The following is a 20,582-nucleotide window of genomic DNA, read 5'->3' as shown; positions in this document are numbered from 1 at the left end:
GTGTGTGTGTGTGTGTGTGTGTGTGTGCGCGCGCCAGCGTTACTTCACAGTCCCCAATGTTCCATAAGGTGTTTTTTTAATCTGTTTTTTAAATCTTATTTTACTGTTTGCGTCAATTACTTGATGTGGAATAGAGTTCCATGTAGTCATGGCTCTATGTAGTACTGTGTGCCTCCATAGTCTGTTCTGGACTTGGGAACTGTGAAGAGACCTCGTGACATGTCTTGTGGGGTATGCATGGGTGTCCAAGCTGTGTGCCAGTTGTTAAAACAGACAGCTCAGTGCATTCAACATGTCAATACCTCTCATAAATAAAAGTAGTGATGAAGTCAATCTCTCCTCCACTTTCAGCCAGGAGAGATTGACATGCATATTATTAATATTAGCTCTCTGTGTACATCCAAGGGCCAGCTGTGCTGCCCTGTTCTGAGCCAATTGCCAATCTGAGCCAAAAAAGTGGCACCTGACCACATGACTGAATAGTAGTCAAGGTGCGACAAAACCAGGGCCTGTAGAACCTGCCTTGTTGATAGTGTTAAGAAGGCAGAGCATATCTTTATAGACAGACTTCTCCCCATCTTAGCTACTACTGCATTAATATGTTTTGACCATGATAGTTAACAATCTAGGGTTACTCCAAGCAGTTAAGCCATCTCAACTTGCTCATTTTCCACATTATTTATTACAAGATTTAGTTGAGGTTTAGGGTTTAGTGAGTGTTTTGCTCCAAATACAATGCTTTTAGTTTTAGAAATATTTAGGGATTACTTATTCCTTGCCACCCACTCTGAAACTAACTGCAGCTCTTTGTTGAGTGTTGCAGTCATTTCAGTCGCTGTAGTAGCTGACGTGTATAGTGTTGAGTCATCCGCATACATACTTTGAGTAAAGCCAGTGTCAGTGGCATGCCGTTAGTAAAAATTGAAAAAAGCAAGGGGCCTAAACAGCTACCCTGGGGAATTCCTGATTCTAACTGGATTATATCTGAGAGGCTTCCATTCAAGAACACCCTCTGTGTTCTGTTAGACAAGTAACTCATTATCCACATTATAGCAAGGGGTGTAAAGCCATAACACATACAGTGCCTTGCGAAAGTATTCGGCCCCCTTGAACTTTGCGACCTTTTGCCACATTTCAGGCTTCAAACATAAAGATATAAAACTGTATTTTTTTGTGAAGAATCAACAACAAGTGGGACACAATCATGAAGTGGAACGACATTTATTGGATATTTCAAACTTTTTTAACAAATCAAAAACTGAAAAATTGGGCGTGCAAAATTATTCAGCCCCCTTAAGTTAATACTTTGTAGCGCCACCTTTTGCTGCGATTACAGCTGTAAGTCGCTTGGGGTATGTCTCTATCAGTTTTGCACATCGAGAGACTGACATTTTTTCCCATTCCTCCTTGCAAAACAGCTCGATGGAGAGCATTTGTGAACAGCAGTTTTCAGTTCTTTCCACAGATTCTCGATTGGATTCAGGTCTGGACTTTGACTTGGCCATGCTAACACCTGGATATGTTTATTTTTGAACCATTCCATTGTAGATTTTGCTTTATGTTTTGGATCATTGTCTTGTTGGAAGACAAATCTCTGTCCCAGTCTCAGGTCTTTTGCAGACTCCATCAGGTTCTTCCAGATGACACTTTTTATGGATATCTTTAAGAAATGGCTTTCTTCTTGCCACTCTTCCATAAAGGCCAGATTTGTGCAATATACGACTGATTGTTGTCCTATGGACAGAGTCTCCCACCTCAGCTGTAGATCTCTGCAGTTCATCCAGAGTGATCATGGGCCTCTTGGCTGCATCTCTGATCAGTCTTCTCCTTGTATGAGCTGAAAGTTTAGAGGGACGGCCAGGTCTTGGTAGATTTGCAGTGGTCTGATACTCCTTCCATTTCAATATTATCGCTTGCACAGTGCTCCTTGGGATGTTTAAAGCTTGGGAAATCTTTTTGTATCCAAATCCGGCTTTAAACTTCTTCACAACAGTATCTCGGACCTGCCTGGTGTGTTCCTTGTTCTTCATGATGCTCTCTGCGCTTTTAACGGACCTCTGAGACTATCACAGTGCAGGTGCATTTATACGGAGACTTGATTACACACAGGTGGATTGTCTTTATCATCATTAGTCATTTAGGTCAACATTGGATCATTCAGAGATCCTCACTGAACTTCTGGAGAGAGTTTGCTGCACTGAAAGTAAAGGGGCTAAATAATTTTGCACGCCCAATTTTTCAGTTTTTGATTTGTTAAAAAAGTTTGAAATATCCAATAAATGTCATTCCACTTCATGATTGTGTCCCACTTGTTGTTGATTCTTCACAAAAAAATACAGTTTTATATCTTTATGTTTGAAGCCTGAAATGTGGCAAAAGGTCGCAAAGTTCAAGGGGGCCGAATACTTTCGCAAGGCACTGTACGTTTTTACAGCAGCAGACTATGATCGATAATGTCAAAAGCTGCACTGAAGTCTAACAAGCCCCCAATAATTTTATCATCAGTCATTTGTGTAATTGCTGTGCTTGTTGAGTGTCCTTCCCTATAGCATGCTGAAATGATGTTGTCAATTTGTTTACTGTGAAATAGCATTGTATCTGGTCAAACACAATTTTTTCCAAATGTTTACTAAGGTTTGCATCCTGTTTCCATTGATCATCCTTGAGATGTTCCTACAACTTGATTGGAGTCCACCTGTGGTAAATTCAATTGATTCGGCATGATTTGAAAAGGCACACACCTGTCTATATAAAGGTCCCACAGTTGACAGTGCACGTCAGAGCAAAAAGCAAGCCATGAGGTCGAAGGAATTGTCTGTAGAGCTCAGAGACAGGATTGTGTTGAGGCACAGATCTGGGGAAGGGTCCCAAGAACACAGTGGCCTCCCATCATTCTTAAATGGAAGAAGTTTGGAACCCCCAAGACTCTTCCTAGTGCTGGCCGCTCGGCCAAACTGAGCAATCGGGGGAAGAAGGGCCTTGGTCAGGGAGGTGACCAAGAACCCGGTGGTCAGAGCTCCAGAGTTCCTCTGTGAAGATGGGAGAACCTTCCAAAAGGACAAACATCTCTGCAGCACTCCACCAATCAGGCCTTTATGGTAGAGTGGCCAGACGGAAACTACTCCTCAGTAAAAGGCACATGCCAGCCCACTTGGAGTTTGCCAAAAGCCACCTAAAGACTCTCAGACCATGAGAAACAAGATTCTCTGGTCTGATGAAGCCAAGTTTGAACTCTTTGGCCTGAATGCAAAGCGTCACGTTTGGAGGAAACCTGGCACCATTCCTACGGTGAAGCATGGTGGTGGCAGCCTCATGCTGTGGGGATGTTTTTCAGTGGCAGGGACTGGGAGACTAGTCAGGATCGAGGGAAAGATGAACAAAGCAAAGTACAGAGAGATCCTGAGGTCTCCTGACCCCTCCTGACCCCTCCTGTCTCAGCCTCCAGTATTTATGCTGCAGTAGTTTATGTGTCGGGGGGCTAGGGTCAGTTTGTTATATCTGGAGTACTTCTCCTGTCCTATTCGGTGTCCTGTGTGAATCTAAGTGTGCGCTCTCTAATTCTCTCCTTCTCTCTTTCTTTCTCTCTCTCGGAGGACCTGAGCCCTAGGACCATGTCCCAGCACTACCTGACATGATGACTCCTTGCTGTCCCCAGTCCACCTGGCCATGCTGCTGCTCCAGTTTCAACTGTTCTGCCTTATTATTATTCGACCATGCTGGTCATTTATGAACATTTGAACATCTTGGCCATGTTCTGTTATAATCTCCACCCGGCACAGCCAGAAGAGGACTGGCCACCCCACATAGCCTGGTTCCTCTCTAGGTTTCTTCCTAGGTTTTGGCCTTTCTAGGGAGTTTTTCCTAGCCACCGTGCTTCTACACCTGCATTGCTTGCTGTTTGGGGTTTTAGGCTGGGTTTCTGTACAGCACTTTGAGATATCAGCTGATGTACGAAGGGCTATATAAATACATTTGATTTGATTTGATCCTTAATGAAAACCTGCTCAGGACGTCAGACTGGGGCGAAGGTTCACCTTCCAACAGGACAACGACCCTATGCGCACAGCCAACGCAGGAGTCACTTCAGGACAACTCTCTGAATGTCCTTGAGTGGCCCAGCCAGAGCCCGGACTTGAACCCAATGGAACATCTCTGGAGAGACCTGAAAATATCTGTGCAGTGACGCTTCCCTTCCAACCGGAGAGCTTGAGAGGATCTGCAGAGATGAATAGGAGAATCTACCCAAATATAGGTGTGCCAAGCTTGCAGCATCATACCGAAGAAGACTTGAGGATGTAATCGCTGCCAAAGATGCTTCAACAAAGTACTGAGTAAAGGGTCTGAATACTTATGTAAATGTGATAGTTTTTTATTTGTAATACATTTGCAAACATTTCTAAAAACCTATTTTTGCTTTGTCATTATGGGGTCTTGTGTGCAGATTGATGGGGGGGGGGGTCATTTAATCCATTTTAAAATAAGGCTGTAAAGTAGCAAAATGTGGAAAAAGTCAAGGGGTCTGAATACTTCCCGAAGGCACTGTTAACAGGTCCAATCATGTTCATACAGTCTACGTCACAGAAAGAGAGAGGAGGAGGGGTGGGGATTACCCCATGAATAGTAATTATATCTGACAGGATTACCTTACCTTAGTGATGTGAGGAATGCCTAGAAGGAAGCCCATAACACAGACGGCCAGAACGATGACCTCCTGTCTCTTCAGGACTCGCAGCACCTTAGGGCCGAAGCCATCTATTATGGACGTCACCGCCACCTCCACCATGGCAAACTGCAGGGCACAGTCCAGCACAGTGGACATTTACACGGAGATCTGGGTTTGAGACTGGGGACTGTTTTTGGGTAGTGTGATGTAAATACAGCAAATGTTGATCGCTCTCTCACTCAGTTTAGAGGTAGAATTGGTTCCTGTGGATTCTGTTCTCTATTTGCTATTAAAAAATAAATAAAAACTGCACAAGCACCGCCTGTACCAGAATTTGGTTGAGTGGTAACACTGTCAACTCCAGTTTACATGCATGGTCAGGGTTAAATTCCCTGGTCAGGCATTTCTACACTTCCTTTCTTCCCTCCTCTGTCTCGCTCTCTCCTACCATGAATCAAAATTTTAAAAAGGTATTATAATTGTTCATGAGATAAAATGTTGTATGTGTCTAACCTGGCTGTCCAGTCCCAGGCAGAGAAGCATGAAGAAGAACAGAGGAGCCCACAACTGTGGCAGAGGCATAGTAGAGAAGACCTCTGGATACACCACAAACACCAAGCCAGGACCTGTGGCACGAAAACACAAACATACCATAGAATGGTACTTTGTTGAGAACATTTTAGAGATAAATGACACCAGTGGTTATTCTCAACTTAAACAAGGAAGTCAAAGCATTCAATAATAAAACAAGGTACATGGGTCACCTTTTCCACCCTCAAAACACTTCAATAATTCATGCAGTTGACCACATCCGTAACTTGACCTAACAAAAAACATTAGAGCACAGAAGTGCTCTTCATACAATCATGAAGGGAATGAAACCGAGCCAGATCATATAGAATGTCCTGAACACCTCACAATCACCTGACTTTATACAGCCATTACTTCACAGTCACAGAACAAACTATCTAGTCAATAATTTGAGAGCTAGGGACTAAGGTTCTCTGCATTTTTGTCAAAATTGAGTTGTTGACATAGCCTTGTTCTATTCAATGTTCTTTACCTATTTAGTACTCTAAATAGCCCAATTTATGTTGTTACGTTCAAACGAATACATGATCAAAAATTGCTGACATTACTCAAACTAGTGAGGGTTTGGAATTTTAAAGCCAATTATCTCAAAATCCTCTTTTTGCAAATAGAACCTTAAAGAGTCCCAAGCTCTTGAATTTCCATACACCAGATGTCAGTCGGTGTAGAATTGTCAGTCAGCAGTGAGACAATTGTGTGTTTCAAAGCCGGTATCTGAGACCATACGTGGGACTGAGCCAAGCCTGAGCAGGTGCTCATAAGCAGTGCCTGGCAGGCACACTGGTTAATCTCTACTTTACTTTCTCCAAAGGTCCTAATTCACCGTGTGAACAATTACACGTTTTGCTGTTTCACCTGAAGTTCACCTAAGATAACCCAAGTTTAATTCACCATTCATTTCAATTAGATAGATCTATCTACAGTGAATTCGGAAAATATTCAGACACCTTCACTTTATTACGTTACAGCCTTATTCTAAAAATGTATTATATAAAAACATGTCCTCAATCTACACACAATACCCCATAATAACAAAGTGAAAACAGATTTTTAGAAAATAAGATAAATAAATTATTTACATAAGTATTCAGACCCTTTGTTATGAGACTCTAAATTGAGCTCAGGTGCATCCTGTTTCAATTTATCCTCCTTGAGATGTTTCTACAACTTGATTGGACTCCACCTGTGGTAAATTCAATTGATTGGACATAATTTGGAAAGGCACACACCTCTCTATTTAATATCCCACAGTTGAAAATGCATGTCAGTTTGGAACCACCAAGATTCTTCCTAGAGCTGGCCACCTGGCCCAAAACTGAGCAATCGGGGGAGAAGGGCCTTGGTCAGGGAGGTGACCACTCTGACAGAGCTCCAGAGTTCCTCTGTGAAGATGGGAGAACCTTCCAGAAGGACAACCATCTTTGCAGCACTCCACAAATCAGGCCTTTATGGTAGAGTAGCCAGACGGAAGCCATGACAGCTCACTTGTTTGCCAAAAGGCACCTAAAGACTCTCAGACCATGAGAAATAAGATTCTCTACAAGATTCTCTGGTCTGATGAAACCAAGATTGAACTCTTTGGCCTGAATGCCAAGGTTCACGCCTGGAGGAAACCTGAAACCACACCTACGGTGAAGCATGGTGGTGACAGCTCAATACTGTGGTGATGTTTTTCAGCGACAGGGACTGGGAGACTAGGAAAGACTGAGAAAGATGAACGGTGCAAAGTACAGAGAGATCCTTGATGAAAACCTGCTCCAGAGCGCTCAGGACCCCAGACTGGGGCGAAGGTTCACCTTCCAACAGGACAACGACCGTAAGAACACAGCCAAGACAATGCAGTGGTGGCTTCAGGACAAGTCTCTGAATGTCCTTGAGTGGCCCAGCCAGAGCCCGGACTTAAACCTGATCGCTGGAGAGACATGAAAATGTCTGTGCAGCTACACTCCCCATCCAACCTGACAGAGCTTGAGAGGATCTGCAGAGAAGAATTGGACAAACTCCCCAAGTACAGGTGTGCCAAGCTTTTGGCGTCATACCCAAGAAGACTCAAGGTAGTAATCGCTGACAACAAAGTCATGAGTAAAGGGTCTGAATAATTAGGTAAATGTTTTATTTTTAATAAACAGATACTTTCAACATGGCACCGTCAATTTGATTTGGCTTTGTCTTTATGGAGTATTGTGTGTGTGTAAAAAAAAAAATATATATATATATATATATATATATATATATATATATATATATATATATATATATATACACACACACACACACACACACACTCTCTACCGGTCAAAAGTTTTAGAACACCTACTCATTCAAGGGTTTTTCTTAATTTTTTCTATTTTCTACATTGTAGAATAATAGTGAAGACGTCAAAACTATTTGATAACACATATTGTAGTCAATATATCATGTAGTAACCATAAAAGTGTTAAATGAAATTATATTTTATATTTTAGAGTCTTCAAATTAGCCACCCTTTGCTTTGATGACAGCTTTGCACACTTGGCAATCTCTCAATTAGCTTCATGAGGTAGTCACCTGGAACGCATTTCAGTTAACAGGTGTGCCTTGTTAAAAGTTCATTTGTGGAATTTCTTTCCTTCTTAATGCGTTTGAGCCAATCAGTTGTGTTGTGACAAGGTAGGGGTGGTATACAGAAGATAGCCCTATTTGGTAAAAGTCCAAGTCCATATTATGGCAAGAATAGCTCAAATAAGCAAAGTGAAACGACAGTCCATCGTTACTTTAAGACAGTCAATTTGGAAATGTTGAAGTTTCTTTAAGTGCAGTCGCAAAAACCATCAAGCACTATGATGAAACTGACTCTCATGAGGACAGCCACAGGAAAGGAAGACCCAGAGTTACCTCTGCTGCAGAGGATACGTTCATTAGAGTTACCAGCCTCAGAAATTGCAGCCCAAATAAATGCTTCAGAGTTCAAGTAACAGACATCTCAACATCAACTATTCAGAGGAGACTTGAATCAGGCCTTCATGGTTGAATTGCTGCAAAAAAACACTACTAAAGAACACCAATAAAAGAAGAGACTTTCTTGGGCCAAGAAACAATGTACTTTAGACCAGTGGAATTCTGTCCTTTAGTCTGATGAGTCCAAATGTGACATTTTTGTTTCCAACCTCTGTCTTTGTGAGACGCAGAGTAGGTGAACGGATGATCTCTGCATGTGTGGTTCCCACCGTGAAGCATGGAAGAGGAGGTGTGATGGTGCTCTGCTGGTGACACTATCAGTGATTTATTTATAATTCAAGGCACACGTAACTAGCATGGCTACCACAGCATTCTGCAGCGATACGCCATCCCATCTGGTTTGGGCTTAGTGGGACTATCATTTGTTTTTCAACAGGACAAGGGCCCAACCCAACTCCAGGCTTTGTAAGGGCTATTTGACCAAGAAGGAGAGTGATGGTTCTGCATTAGATGACCTGGCCTCCACAATTACCCAACCTCAACCCACTTGAGATGGTTTGGGATGAGTTGGACTGCAGAGTGAAGGAAAGTTACAACAGACAGCAATAATCACTTGCAGTGAGAAAAGGAGAGAATGAAAGAGAGAACTAAAAAGGGGCAAAGCAAGACTTCAATAAGGCTAATTCCCAGACTGCGTCATGTTCTCAATTTACTAGGGAAAAAACAACCCACTCCACAAGACAGAAGTGACACTAATGTGTCTGTGTTTTGCAGATTTGTTTTATAGTTCCAAAACGTTGTGTTTATGTTTGGAGCTTCACCCAATTCCAGGTAGCCACAGCTTAGGATAGGACTGAGAATAGAAGAACTGTTCTGTTGATTTAAACAACTTTAGATGAGTCATCATGATATCAATTACTTTGGAAACCCAGGTGAAGCTTTCCCACTGGTCATAGAGGTCAATTCAATGTCTATTCCACGTTGGTTCAACGTACATTTAATTGAAATGACATGGAAACAACGTTGATTCAACCAGTGGGGTCACACTGGCATGCTAACTGGTCACCCAGGTACACTCAGTGAGTGGGTCCAAGTAATCTCTTTCTCCACAAAAAAATTAGATTGGTGTTGTCATTGGCTGGAGGGAGCGATTTCCATGTACCAGTCATTTCTTTCAAATCCACAAAGGGAAGTGAACAAGATTAGTGGGATGCAACCAGTCTGATGCTGCCTGGCCCAGGCCTCTGAGCTCTGTCCGTCTGTCTGTCCGTCTGCCTGCTGGGTAGGGAGGGAGGACTCTGTCTGCCGCTACATAAAAACCCACTCTAAACGCTGTAGTTTTCCACTCCGGCATCCCAGAGAGAAGTGCATCCTTGTGAATGAATCCCTTTGTATTCTACTCTGTGTTCTTGTTTTTCCCCATGGGATGGAGGCAACACTCAACTCCAAAGTTTTCCAGGGACTAATAAATGGAGGAAGGTGTTGGTTCTGAACTCAATTTGACTTCTATGGGTATCATTCCCAGGAGTTCACAATATATGTATACTTAAAAGTGACATGGGTCATGTTTGACCTCCTTCCATACATACCCACTAAACATCTGTCAATGATGGGAGGAGTTGTTTGGTCAATCAATACCTATTGACTATTACAAATTAACACTATTCAAGGTATTTACAAACTTAGTGCTGAAATAAATGTGATGAATCATGATGCCCTGGACCATGAGAGGAAGTTTTAGGAGATAACCCATCAATTAGACATTTAATAGCTACTCTGGAAATAAAAGTATTATAAGTTGATCAGTGGCAGTCAGTGCAGTTTTACATGAGGGAGGACTTTTTTTTTAATGAGCATGGCTTTATTTCTATTACAGCATTTGGATGATTGTCATTCATATTCCATTAACCCAGTTCAATGTAACAACGATAGGTTTAGGCTACCACATGATACTAACATTTTCCCTATACCCATCATGAGGATGCTACAACCTAGCCTATGAATGTTCAACTATTGTCTTGCTCTCTCTTTGAGTCAAATACTCACCACATTTTATGCACTGCACTGCAGTGCTAGCTGTAATGTATGCTTTCAGTACTAGATTCATTCTCTGATCCTTTGATTGGGTGGACAACATGTCAGTTCATGCTGCAAGAGCTCTGATAGGTTGGAGAATGTCCTCCGGAGGTTGTCATAATTACTGTGCAAGTCTATGGAAGGGGGTGAGAACCATGAGCCTCCTAGGTTTTGTATTGAAGTCAATGTACCCAGAGGATGGAAGCTAGCTGTCCTCTGGCTACACCATGGTGCTACCCTACAGAGTGCTGTGGAGGCTACTGTCGACCTTATTTGCAAAATAGTGTGTTTTAGTCAATTATTTGGTGACGTGATTATATTTAGTACAGTTTTATCTAAAAAGGATAACTTTTTAAATGTTTTAAAAATATATATTTTTAATGAAATTCACTGTGGAGTACGGTCCTCCCCTTCCTCCTCTGAGGAGCCTCCACTGAAGTAGATGGATGAACAGCAATCAAAGAAGTCCCACTTAAACAGGAAGTACTTACCATCTGTGGCGATGTTGTCCACTGGGAGGTTGTGGACATGAGCCATGTAGCCGATTGCTGAGAATATCACAAAGCCAGCCAGGATACTGGTGGCCGAGTTAGCTAAAGAGACAATCAATGTGTCCCTATGGGAGGACAAGAAAACAAACACAACAGTCAGACTGATGGGATTTCTCAGAGTCAAGTGGATCTCTAAGGAGAACACTTAGCTCTGAGGGCTAAAACTAGCCGTTTGGTTTGAAGAACAGTCTGTGGTGAGTAACTACAGTAACTGGCCAGGGACAAGCAACATGGTTGGTTGCTTCTGAGGAGTAACCAAGCACTTGTGTAACAACCAGTTCCACTGAGGCTTTACGCCTTCATCAAAGCTAATAGTGTTCTCAATTCTGAAATACCATTTTAGTCTGCAAAACAACATCCTCATCGCACATGCTATGTCTATTTAGCTATTCTCACAGAACTAAGATAGAATAACACTGATTTGAACTAGATATGACTTTAAAAGGAGGAGCAGCAGTGCCTCCTTTAGAAGAATGTATGGAGGGGTTTTAGACATTGATAACATTACATGCTCACACAGGGATCTTTTGTGTTTACATTTTTTATTGATACCAATCATGGGAAACAGCACTACAGTGTACAATGGCACATTTTTAAGGTCACAATTCGGGAATGTATTAACGGATCTGTGGCTGTACAAAATATGGTGGGACTTATTGAGAAGACACAGTTAACTACTCTTAGTCACCATGAGAGGCAGCAGTGGGACGTCTTCGTGGCTGCCAAGGGAAAATCAGGCTTCCCCCAAAAATGGACTTTTTTAAAAATTAAAAATAAAATAAATGTATATTTCGTCTCTGTGTTTCATAATTTTCTCTCAATTCACAAGAGGCTGAATGTATCTCACCGGAGAAAGCATCTGAGCGAGCGAAACAGCTTCCCTCGGTCTCTGTATGTGTAGCGCATCTTTCTGATGCCATCTGGTCAAAATTAGTATGATATTGATGCCGCCGTAGCATTGAATTCAAGGGAAGCCAGCGAGCATTTGGCCTCCGTTGATATTTTTCTTTATACAATAGCCATTCAGCGTTGAGCCAAACTGAGTGAGATCAACTGTGAATAGTCCTGGCGCACAAAAAAAAAGTATCAAGGGAAGGATTTGGCTTCGCGCCAAATGTAATTTGACAAAAAAAAAATTGAATTGATGCTTTACGTTGTGTTGTTGTCCTCCGGTGGCTAGCTAGCTAGGTAAAATTGTCCTTTTACTAAATTAGCCATGAACGGAGATTTGGATTTGGGTTTTACTTACGTAATTCTCCGTACTGGCCAATAATTATAACAACGATTCTGATCCAACCATAAATTCATACATTGTGCCTCTGGCTTGAGAGGATGGAAGTTCAATATGTAGCTAGATGTAGTAGGCTAATGTTAACTAGCAAGTATTTTAGCCAGGTACCTTAGGACAACACAAACTAAAAGCGTGTACTGTATGACAGCGTCAAAAACCGTTTCAGCAACATGAGAGAGGAGGATGGCATTGGCGTTTCTCTACAAGTAGGTTGAGTCAACATGTTTTTTCTACTTACGCATGCACACACACACAAATCAGTACCATGGACAGCCACATGATATTTAGCTTACGTTGAATGGACTAAATCGTTTTTGGAATCTTTTAGTTGTCACTGTATTTATTAGACTAAGCATAGGTGATTTAATGATATTGAAATGGTGCTGGAATAGTGGAGGCCGCTCCTGTTTTCTTTGTGACTTGCGGTTCTAAATGTTCTAAATCAATAGTTGTTTAGTCGTCCAAAAATGTCAGAAACATTAAGTTGATTGACCATGCTGTAGGTTATGTAACTGTTTGTTACATGCAATATGTTTTGTGGACTTCAGCAGTACAGATGTTGCTCTCCGGTTTTGTGATGAAACAAAGGTGTGGTTAAATTTATTCTGCCAATGTGTCTTCTTATTGTTTCGACCTAGGCCAAAATATCACATTGTCAAGGCATATGAACTAACATGTTATAGAGCAAACAATGCAATTATCAAAACACATAGGTTGTAATATGGCTTTTATTCCTAAAATTGGCTTCCCCAGTGATTTTACCCACGCACCACTACTGAGAGGCAGTTATTATTTTTGAACTATAGAATTACACTGTGGATCTGCAGACAATCATGGTAAAGACAAAGTGGTACTGTAGTGGTTGGTATAGGAGACTGCATGTCTAACCTAAGGATGTTATTGTTGAACTTGTTGTAACTGGCCATGGAGATCATGGAGCCAAATCCAATTCCAATGGAGTTGAATACCTGGGCTGCAGCGTTAACCCACACCTGCAGAACGGCAGAGGTGAGTGAATAAAGGTGAGAGAGGGACACAATTTCTTTACTCATACTGTAAAACAAGAACACAAATACACTTCTAGGTGGTTTCCCAGTAACAGATTAAGCCTAATCCTGGACTAAAATAATTGTTCAATGTTGTCCAAGACAATGTTGTCTTAGAAAAAAAAGTGCTATCTAGAACCTAAAAGGGTTCTTCAGCTGTCCCCATAGGAGAACCCTTTGAAGAACCCTTTTTGTTTCCACAGAGGTTTTGACATGGAACATAAATAGGTTCTCCTATGGGGAAAGCCGAAGAACCCTTTTTGTTTCCACAGAGGTTTTGAAATGGAACATAAATAGGTTCTCCTATGGGGATAGCCGAAGAACCCTTTTTGTTTCCACAGAGGTTTTGACATGGAACATAAAAAGGTTCTCCTATGGGGACAGCCGAAGAACCCTTTTAGGTTCTAGATAGCACTTTTTGTGTAGTAGGCTTAATGTGTGTCCGGGAAACCACCCCTTAATCCTCATTGATCCTCTCCTACAGTATGTCAGACCTGAACTTCAAGCAGCTTGCTCCACTTAGGCTTCAGGAAGTAGAGCATCCCATCCTTGGCCCCGGGAAGCTGGACATTGTTGATGAGCAAGGCGAACAGAATAAAGTATGGGAACGTGGCTGTGAAATAAACAACCTAAAGTACAGAGAGTGAGAAGAAAAAATATTCATTAAGTATAATATTAGATTAAATGCATTGTATTTATTTCTTATTTTATTAGGATCCACATTAGCTACAACCAAGCTGCAGCTATTCTTCCTGGGCTCCACACAAAACATATAACATGACAAAATACATAACATTAATAGACAATTACAGCTGAAGGACAGAACTACATAAAATGACAATACATAACATTAATATACAGGTAATAGATCATTTAACTATTATTGCCTTATCATACCGGAATAATAAAGCCCCAGTGCACTCAATTTGTGGAAAAAATAAATACTAAATATATCAATTCTGATTTATCAGGGGGTGCTGCAGCACCCTCAGCACTCCTACTTCCCGCGGCTATGAATGTCACTGACGACTATTTAGGTCTTCTCATACAGGAGTAATAAAACAACAATGTCAAATATACTAATCCTCCAGCTAAGGTTTTAACCACAGTTTTCACCCTAGCAACCGTTCCATTCAGTTCATAAACGAGCAACAGGTGGAGTTTCCTCCCCCCTAAGGCTTCAATCTAATCCTTCACCTCAGCAACCGTGTTAGTTTTCTGCAGCTTAACTTTCAATTGAATCCTTCTCTTTAGCTACATAAGTTCCCTTTTTAGAGATCCATCACTCCACTCCGTTCAATAAATTGACCAGAGTCATCATATCATCAGATGGGGTTCACTTACGTCCTTCGCCCTATCTTGTGCATAGAAATGAACGAAACATTTACTGTGCTACAGTCTACCACCCATAAAGGGTTAATTGAGGTAAAGTGTAATGGTTTTCAGTCTACTGCCCGTAAAGAGGTAGCTACGGTATAGTGCTTAGCCTTTGGATTTCTTCATAAAATGAATAAAGTCTCCTCGATATGGAGTTTCCTCTGGTTATGTTATGGAGTTTCCTCCGGTTATCTTATGGAGTTTCCTCCGGTTATCTTATGGAGTTTCCTCCAGTTCTCATAAACGTGTTTTGCATTTCCATTTTCAACTCCCGCACCACACTCACACCCAGCAGAACCCACCAGTCACACACAAAATAAGAATACACTTCATTAAAACTTTGCTCTACTGACTAACATCAGTAATCTGATAATAAGGAGCAGGACGCCCTTACTCTGAGGCTTTGCTTACAATTGCTTTCTCTGAGTAGGCCCTGATATCCTGATGCCAAGGGCATATCTTATCTTTAACCCAAACACCAGCTGTGCTCGGGAGGGAGATGCTACAGCTATTTAGGTCAGAGGTGTTGTGCTGTGATGTGGTGTTTTATTTGTTTTTTAAAGCTACTTTTGCAGCTTGCTTACTCAGATTTCAGATGGCAAGGAGTTCCATGCTTTGCCTTGAATTCATTTTGGCTTTAGGGGCTATGAAGAGACCTTTAGCTGCATGCCTTGTGGAATATGAATGTCTGTCAGAGCTACACTATATATACACAAAGGTATGTGGACACCCCTTCAAATTAGTGGATTCGGCTATTTCGGGCACACCAGTTGCACAACATTTTAGACAAACATTGGCAATAGAATGGCCTTACTGAAGAGCTCAGTGACTTTCAACGTGGCATCCTATGATGGTGCTACCTTTCCAACAAATCAGTTTCTCAAATTTCTGCCCTGCTAGAGCTGACCCGGTCAACTTTAAGTGCTGTTATTGTGAAGTGGAAACGTCTAGGAGCAACAACGACTCAGCCGCCAAGTGGTAGGCCACACAAGCTCACAGAACGGGACCGGCGAGTGCTTAGGTGCGTAAAAATCGTCTGTCCTCGGTTGCAACCCTCACTATCCAGTTGCAAACTGCTTCTGGAAGCAACGTCAGCACAAAAACTGTTAGTCGGGAGCTTCACAAAATGGGTTTCAATGGGCGAGCAGCCGCACACAAGCCTAAGATCACCGTGCGCGATGCCAAGCATTGGCTGGAGTGGTGTAAAGCTCGCCACCATTGGACTCTGGAGCAGTGGAAAGGCGTTCCCTGGAGTGATGAATCACGCTTCACCATCTGGCAGTCCGACTGACGAATCTGGGTTTAGCGGATGCCAGGAGATTGCTACATGCCCCAATGCATAGTGCCAACTGCAAAGTTTGGTGGAGGAGGAATAGTAGTCTGGGGCTGTTTTTCATGGTTCATGCTAGGCCCCTTAGTTCCAGTGAAGGGCAATCTTAATGCTACTGCATTCAATGACATTCTAGTCGATTCTGTGCTTCCAACTTTGTGGCAACAGTTTGGGGAAGGCCCTTTCCTATTTCAGCAGTGTGGAAGAACTTGACCGGCCTGCACAGAGCCCTGACCTAAACCCCATCGAACACCGTTGGGATGAATTGGAATGCCGACTCTGAATGGAAGCAAGTCCCCGCAGCAATGTTCCAATGTCTCATGGAATGCCTTCCCAGAAGAGTGTAGGCAGTTATAGCAGCAAAAGGTGGGACCAACTCCATAGTAATGCCCATAATTTTGGAATAAGAAGTTCCACATACTTTTGGTCATGTAGTTTATATGTTAGTTGATCGAATAGACAGTTTGGAGTTAACACACTAATATTTTTGATCAAAATGTAAAAGAAAATGTATGAAACAACAGAGGTGGAACATATTCTATCTCCTCTAAACTCCAGGAGGACAAACATGATATTTGACAACCATCAGTGCTCCTCCCACTCCCACCACAATGTAGGCCACCCAAGGTAATGGAAAACCCTTAAACATGTATAATGATTCCACACTAACGAGACAGCCTGAGAGAGTGTTCTAAACGTATACATTTAAGGACTAAGAGTATCACTGGTGAGTGGAACCATTTCAAATGAACCAACAGCTATACACTTCAGTTAACCTATACCACAAATTAATAACACGAAATAATCTACACTCTTAGAAAAAAGGGTTCCAAAAAGGTTATTCGGCTGTCCCAATAGGAGAACCCTTTGTGGTTCCGGGTAAAATCCTTTTGGGTTCCAGGTAGAACCATTTTGGATTCCATGTAGAACCCTCTGTGGAAAGGGTTCTATATGGAACCCAAAAGGGTTCCAAAAGGGTTCTACATGGAACCAACAAGGGTTATCCTATGGAAACAAACAAATAACCCTTTTAGGTTCTAGACAGCAACTTTTTTCAAAGAGTGTACTACTCTGAGGAGGACTAACAATAAACAGCTTCTGTTGTGAGGGAAGAGAATGCACTCTGACCTTGCCAGTTGATTTGACGCCTTTGAAGATGCACAAGTAGACTATGACCCAGGCCAGGATGAGGATGCCAAACAGCTCCCAGCGTAGTCCTCCTGCATCCTCAATACCATTGGTTATCTCCAGAACCCTGTGACTGAGAGAGGAAGGAAGGGTCAGGATGGGAAACAAAGCTAAAGAAACCTTCATAGCTTATCATACTGTTATCATTCAATAACACAAAATCCCTGACTTTACAGTAATCTGTCCTCCTGCTCCAATTCACATCCAACTTGGGGTTTTCATTACTTTTCTCACCATATGATTACCCAAAGAGAGTACAAACCCGCTGCGATAAAAACAAGCTATAACAATAACCACAAGAGTCCTGAGCCCTACCCATGTCTGTGACTTTCAGGTCCTACCACTACGTCAATAAAAAAATATAGATAAAACAAAAAAAAACATTAAATTAAGATTCCCAATGAGATTTCAACCTTTATTAACCAACTCAAAAAGACAGCCAGAAGTTTGTTGAATTCCCAATGTGCTTTCAACCATCTAAAAGTACAACCAAATTCCAATGGAAAAACAATGTCTGATTTTTGGTTTAGTGATCATCTAACTGTGTTATGGCTGTGCTTTCAACCATTAAAAAGCAACAACAAAGATCAAATGGGAATACAATGTCAGATATTTTGAATTAACACAATAACTTAATGTGTTATCACTGTGCTTCATCTAATATCACAACCACATGACAAAGTACATAGTGCAAGTGATCAATGCTGTTCAAGATTCTGCTATCTTTGCATGCTATCTTGAACATGCACGCTTTCTATGATCACATAAAAATACATTTATAGTTACATTAGGCTAACCTCAAAATGTGGCCATGGATGTGTTACTCAGGTTGAATAACTACTGTTACATTAGTTTGTAAGATAGCCCTAACTTGACACTATTTACTGCATTACAAAAATATGATTGAATTGTGTTTGGTCGACAATTAATCCAAATATTAACATTTAAAGAACATCTAACGCTTGAAAAGTTCTCAGTCACTGGTTTAATCTTATTCTTGAACTTTTCATTTTGGTTTAGTTGGAGAGGTAAAGTTAATAAGCAATTAACTGTATTGCAAAGGTGATATTCATTTATAGTCAGACTGGAATTTGATAATTTATATGTTGGATTCATATCTCCATCTCAAACAATAATCAAAGTTAAAGAATAGGACTAAATTACATCAAACTTTATTTAAAGTGCATTTAAAGTTATATTTAGTACTATTCTTTAACTTACATTTTTTGGGGGTTGAAATGGTGACATGAATCCAACATATCAATTATTTATTTATAGACAAACTGGAATTAAAAAGACAGACTAAGTCAGTGGCACAGATGGAACTATCCAAGCAGAAGATACATCTCCTTCAAATGTTGATATTTGGTTGTGTTGACAACCAAACACAAACCAATATCCAGTTTGTCTACAAATTAATCATTTATTTGTTGGATTCCCGTCTTCATCTCAACAACAACAAAAAACATTGAAGTTTAAGAATAGGACTAAATCTAATCAAACTTTAAATGCACTTTAAGTAAAGTTCGATTGGATTTAGTCCTATTCTTTAACTTAGGCTGTTGGTTGAGATGTGAATCCATCATATTCATGATTCACTTGAAGATTACATTTGACGTCAAGAAAAGCTTGAAACCGTAGGCCATATTTGTTTTTTCTTTGTTTAACAATAGCTGCTGATGACTTTGCAAATGCTATATAGGCTTAAATAGTATCATTGTTGATATGACTTATAAACTATGGTTCCATTTCATTTGCTCTGTTAAACCTACCCTTCTGGAATGACTGATAATAATTAAATGTATTCACTGTTGCTAAGAGGTCACTCAATAATCATTCTCACAATAGCACATTGGTAGTAGTCAGTGACAGATATAAAAGATAAGCATGGCTGGGCTGGGCTAACACCCTGGATGGGAGAGCAAATGAATAGCTGTAGATCAACTCCTCAGTAGGAGGTGCTGCCCAGCCTAATGTTTGTTTTTGATAGTGGATATAAGGTTTCAAGATCTGACGTTGTTTCAAAGGGACAAATTCAACATATTTAATACAAAGGTTTGTCAATGTTGAAAATGGGTTACCATTAGGACATAATCCTATGGTTTAAATTTTACCCTCAAAACAACAGTTAACGTTAATTACAATGTATTTTAAAACAGATTCCATGGCAATACGTTGACAAATTCCAATGAAACAACGTAAATTCAACCAGTTTGTGCCCAGTTGGTCAGTGCTTACTCAAAGTACTGCTGACTAGCTGATTGCAGGTGTGTGGCGTTTCCAGGGAAACCGCTGGAGCAGTTACCCACGGCATTCCAGGTGTTGTTGCAGGACTGCCAGGGGAAGATGGCTCGGAATGAGTTGAAGAAGTAGTAGAGTGCCCAGCTCATAAGAACGTTGTAGTAGGTGCAGAGCACAAAGGAGATCACGACTGTGGCAATGCCCACACCTGTAGAGCGACAGGGAGGGCAAAGAGGACAAAGTAAGATACCTGTCCTACAGTGGTGATGGCCAAGCAGCAGTAGCTACTTTCTCCTCTGGTGTCTCTTGTGTATGGACCTCCTTCGGCAGTGTAAATGTCAGGGATTGTGAAAATCTGAGTTTAAATGTATTTGGCTAAGGTGTATGCAAACTTCCTACTTCAACTGTACATACACACACTACATTGTGTGAGGCTGCTCGGCCATGGAAACCCATTTCATGAAGCGCCCAACGAACAGTTATTGTGCTGAAGTTTGAAGTGCTGCCGTTTGGAACTCGGTATTTAGTGTTGCAACAGAGGACAGACGGTTTTACACGTTACGCGCTTCAGTACTCATAGGTCCTGTTCTGTGAGCATTTGTGGCCTGCCACTTCGTGGCTGAGTCGTTGCTGCTCTTAGACAATTCCACTTCACAATAACAGCACTTACAGACGACTGGGGCAGCTCTAGAAGGGCAGAAATGTGACTGACTTGTTGGAAATGTGGCATCCTATGACAGTGCCACGTTGAAAGTCACTGAGCTCTTCAGACCTAATGATTAAAGCAGTTCAGGTTCACTACCCGGACTTGACCTGGGTCCCCTGCTGTGCTGGGTCAAGTGTCTCTCAGTTGAACACTGAATAACCAAACATTGTGCAATTTTTCATAAGACATCACCGAAAGCTGGGCTTAACTGTCAGAAACTGTGTTGAGTTTCTCTTCTCTGAATAGTTTTGATTTTAAAAAAGTCCTTATCGCCTAAAATATGTGGAGACAACACTTTAGCAGTAGTGTCTTAATGACTGTGTATACTGTTCATAAATCTTTCCACTGGGACTCTGCATTACAGAATATACATAAATGTACTCCAAGAAGAACTGAATCTTTACAAACAAATCTGTGAGGTTTCAAGTTTTCATGTCATGTGGACCAGTACAGTGAAATGCTCTAACCCCAAAAATGCAGTAATCAATAACAATGTAACACTAAAAATAACATAAGGTAGAACAAAAAAGCACAAAGAAAAATAAGAAAAATGTGCAAGGATACTGGAGTGATAGCGGTAGATAT

General features: G+C 41.2%; 1 protein-coding gene across 1 annotated transcript in view; it reads right to left on the bottom strand.

The window, feature by feature from the left end:
• Positions 1–20,582, bottom strand: part of LOC109872119 (sodium- and chloride-dependent GABA transporter ine) — a 57,548-nt gene that overhangs the window by 7,655 nt on the left and 29,311 nt on the right. The window contains exons 3-9 of the mRNA XM_020463236.2: positions 19,289–19,499; positions 16,991–17,123; positions 13,650–13,784; positions 12,998–13,101; positions 10,759–10,883; positions 5,177–5,289; positions 4,649–4,789 (exon numbers count right to left, since the gene is read on the bottom strand). Coding sequence (XP_020318825.1) covers positions 4,649–4,789; positions 5,177–5,289; positions 10,759–10,883; positions 12,998–13,101; positions 13,650–13,784; positions 16,991–17,123; positions 19,289–19,499 — 962 coding nt within the window. The remainder of the gene's footprint in view (positions 1–4,648; positions 4,790–5,176; positions 5,290–10,758; positions 10,884–12,997; positions 13,102–13,649; positions 13,785–16,990; positions 17,124–19,288; positions 19,500–20,582) is intronic.

Source organism: Oncorhynchus kisutch, linkage group LG3, assembly GCF_002021735.2.
Source record: "Oncorhynchus kisutch isolate 150728-3 linkage group LG3, Okis_V2, whole genome shotgun sequence".
Lineage (NCBI taxonomy): Eukaryota > Metazoa > Chordata > Actinopteri > Salmoniformes > Salmonidae > Oncorhynchus > Oncorhynchus kisutch.
The sequence above is the reverse complement of the archived record's forward strand: the minus strand, read 5'-3'. Positions and strand labels throughout refer to the sequence as shown.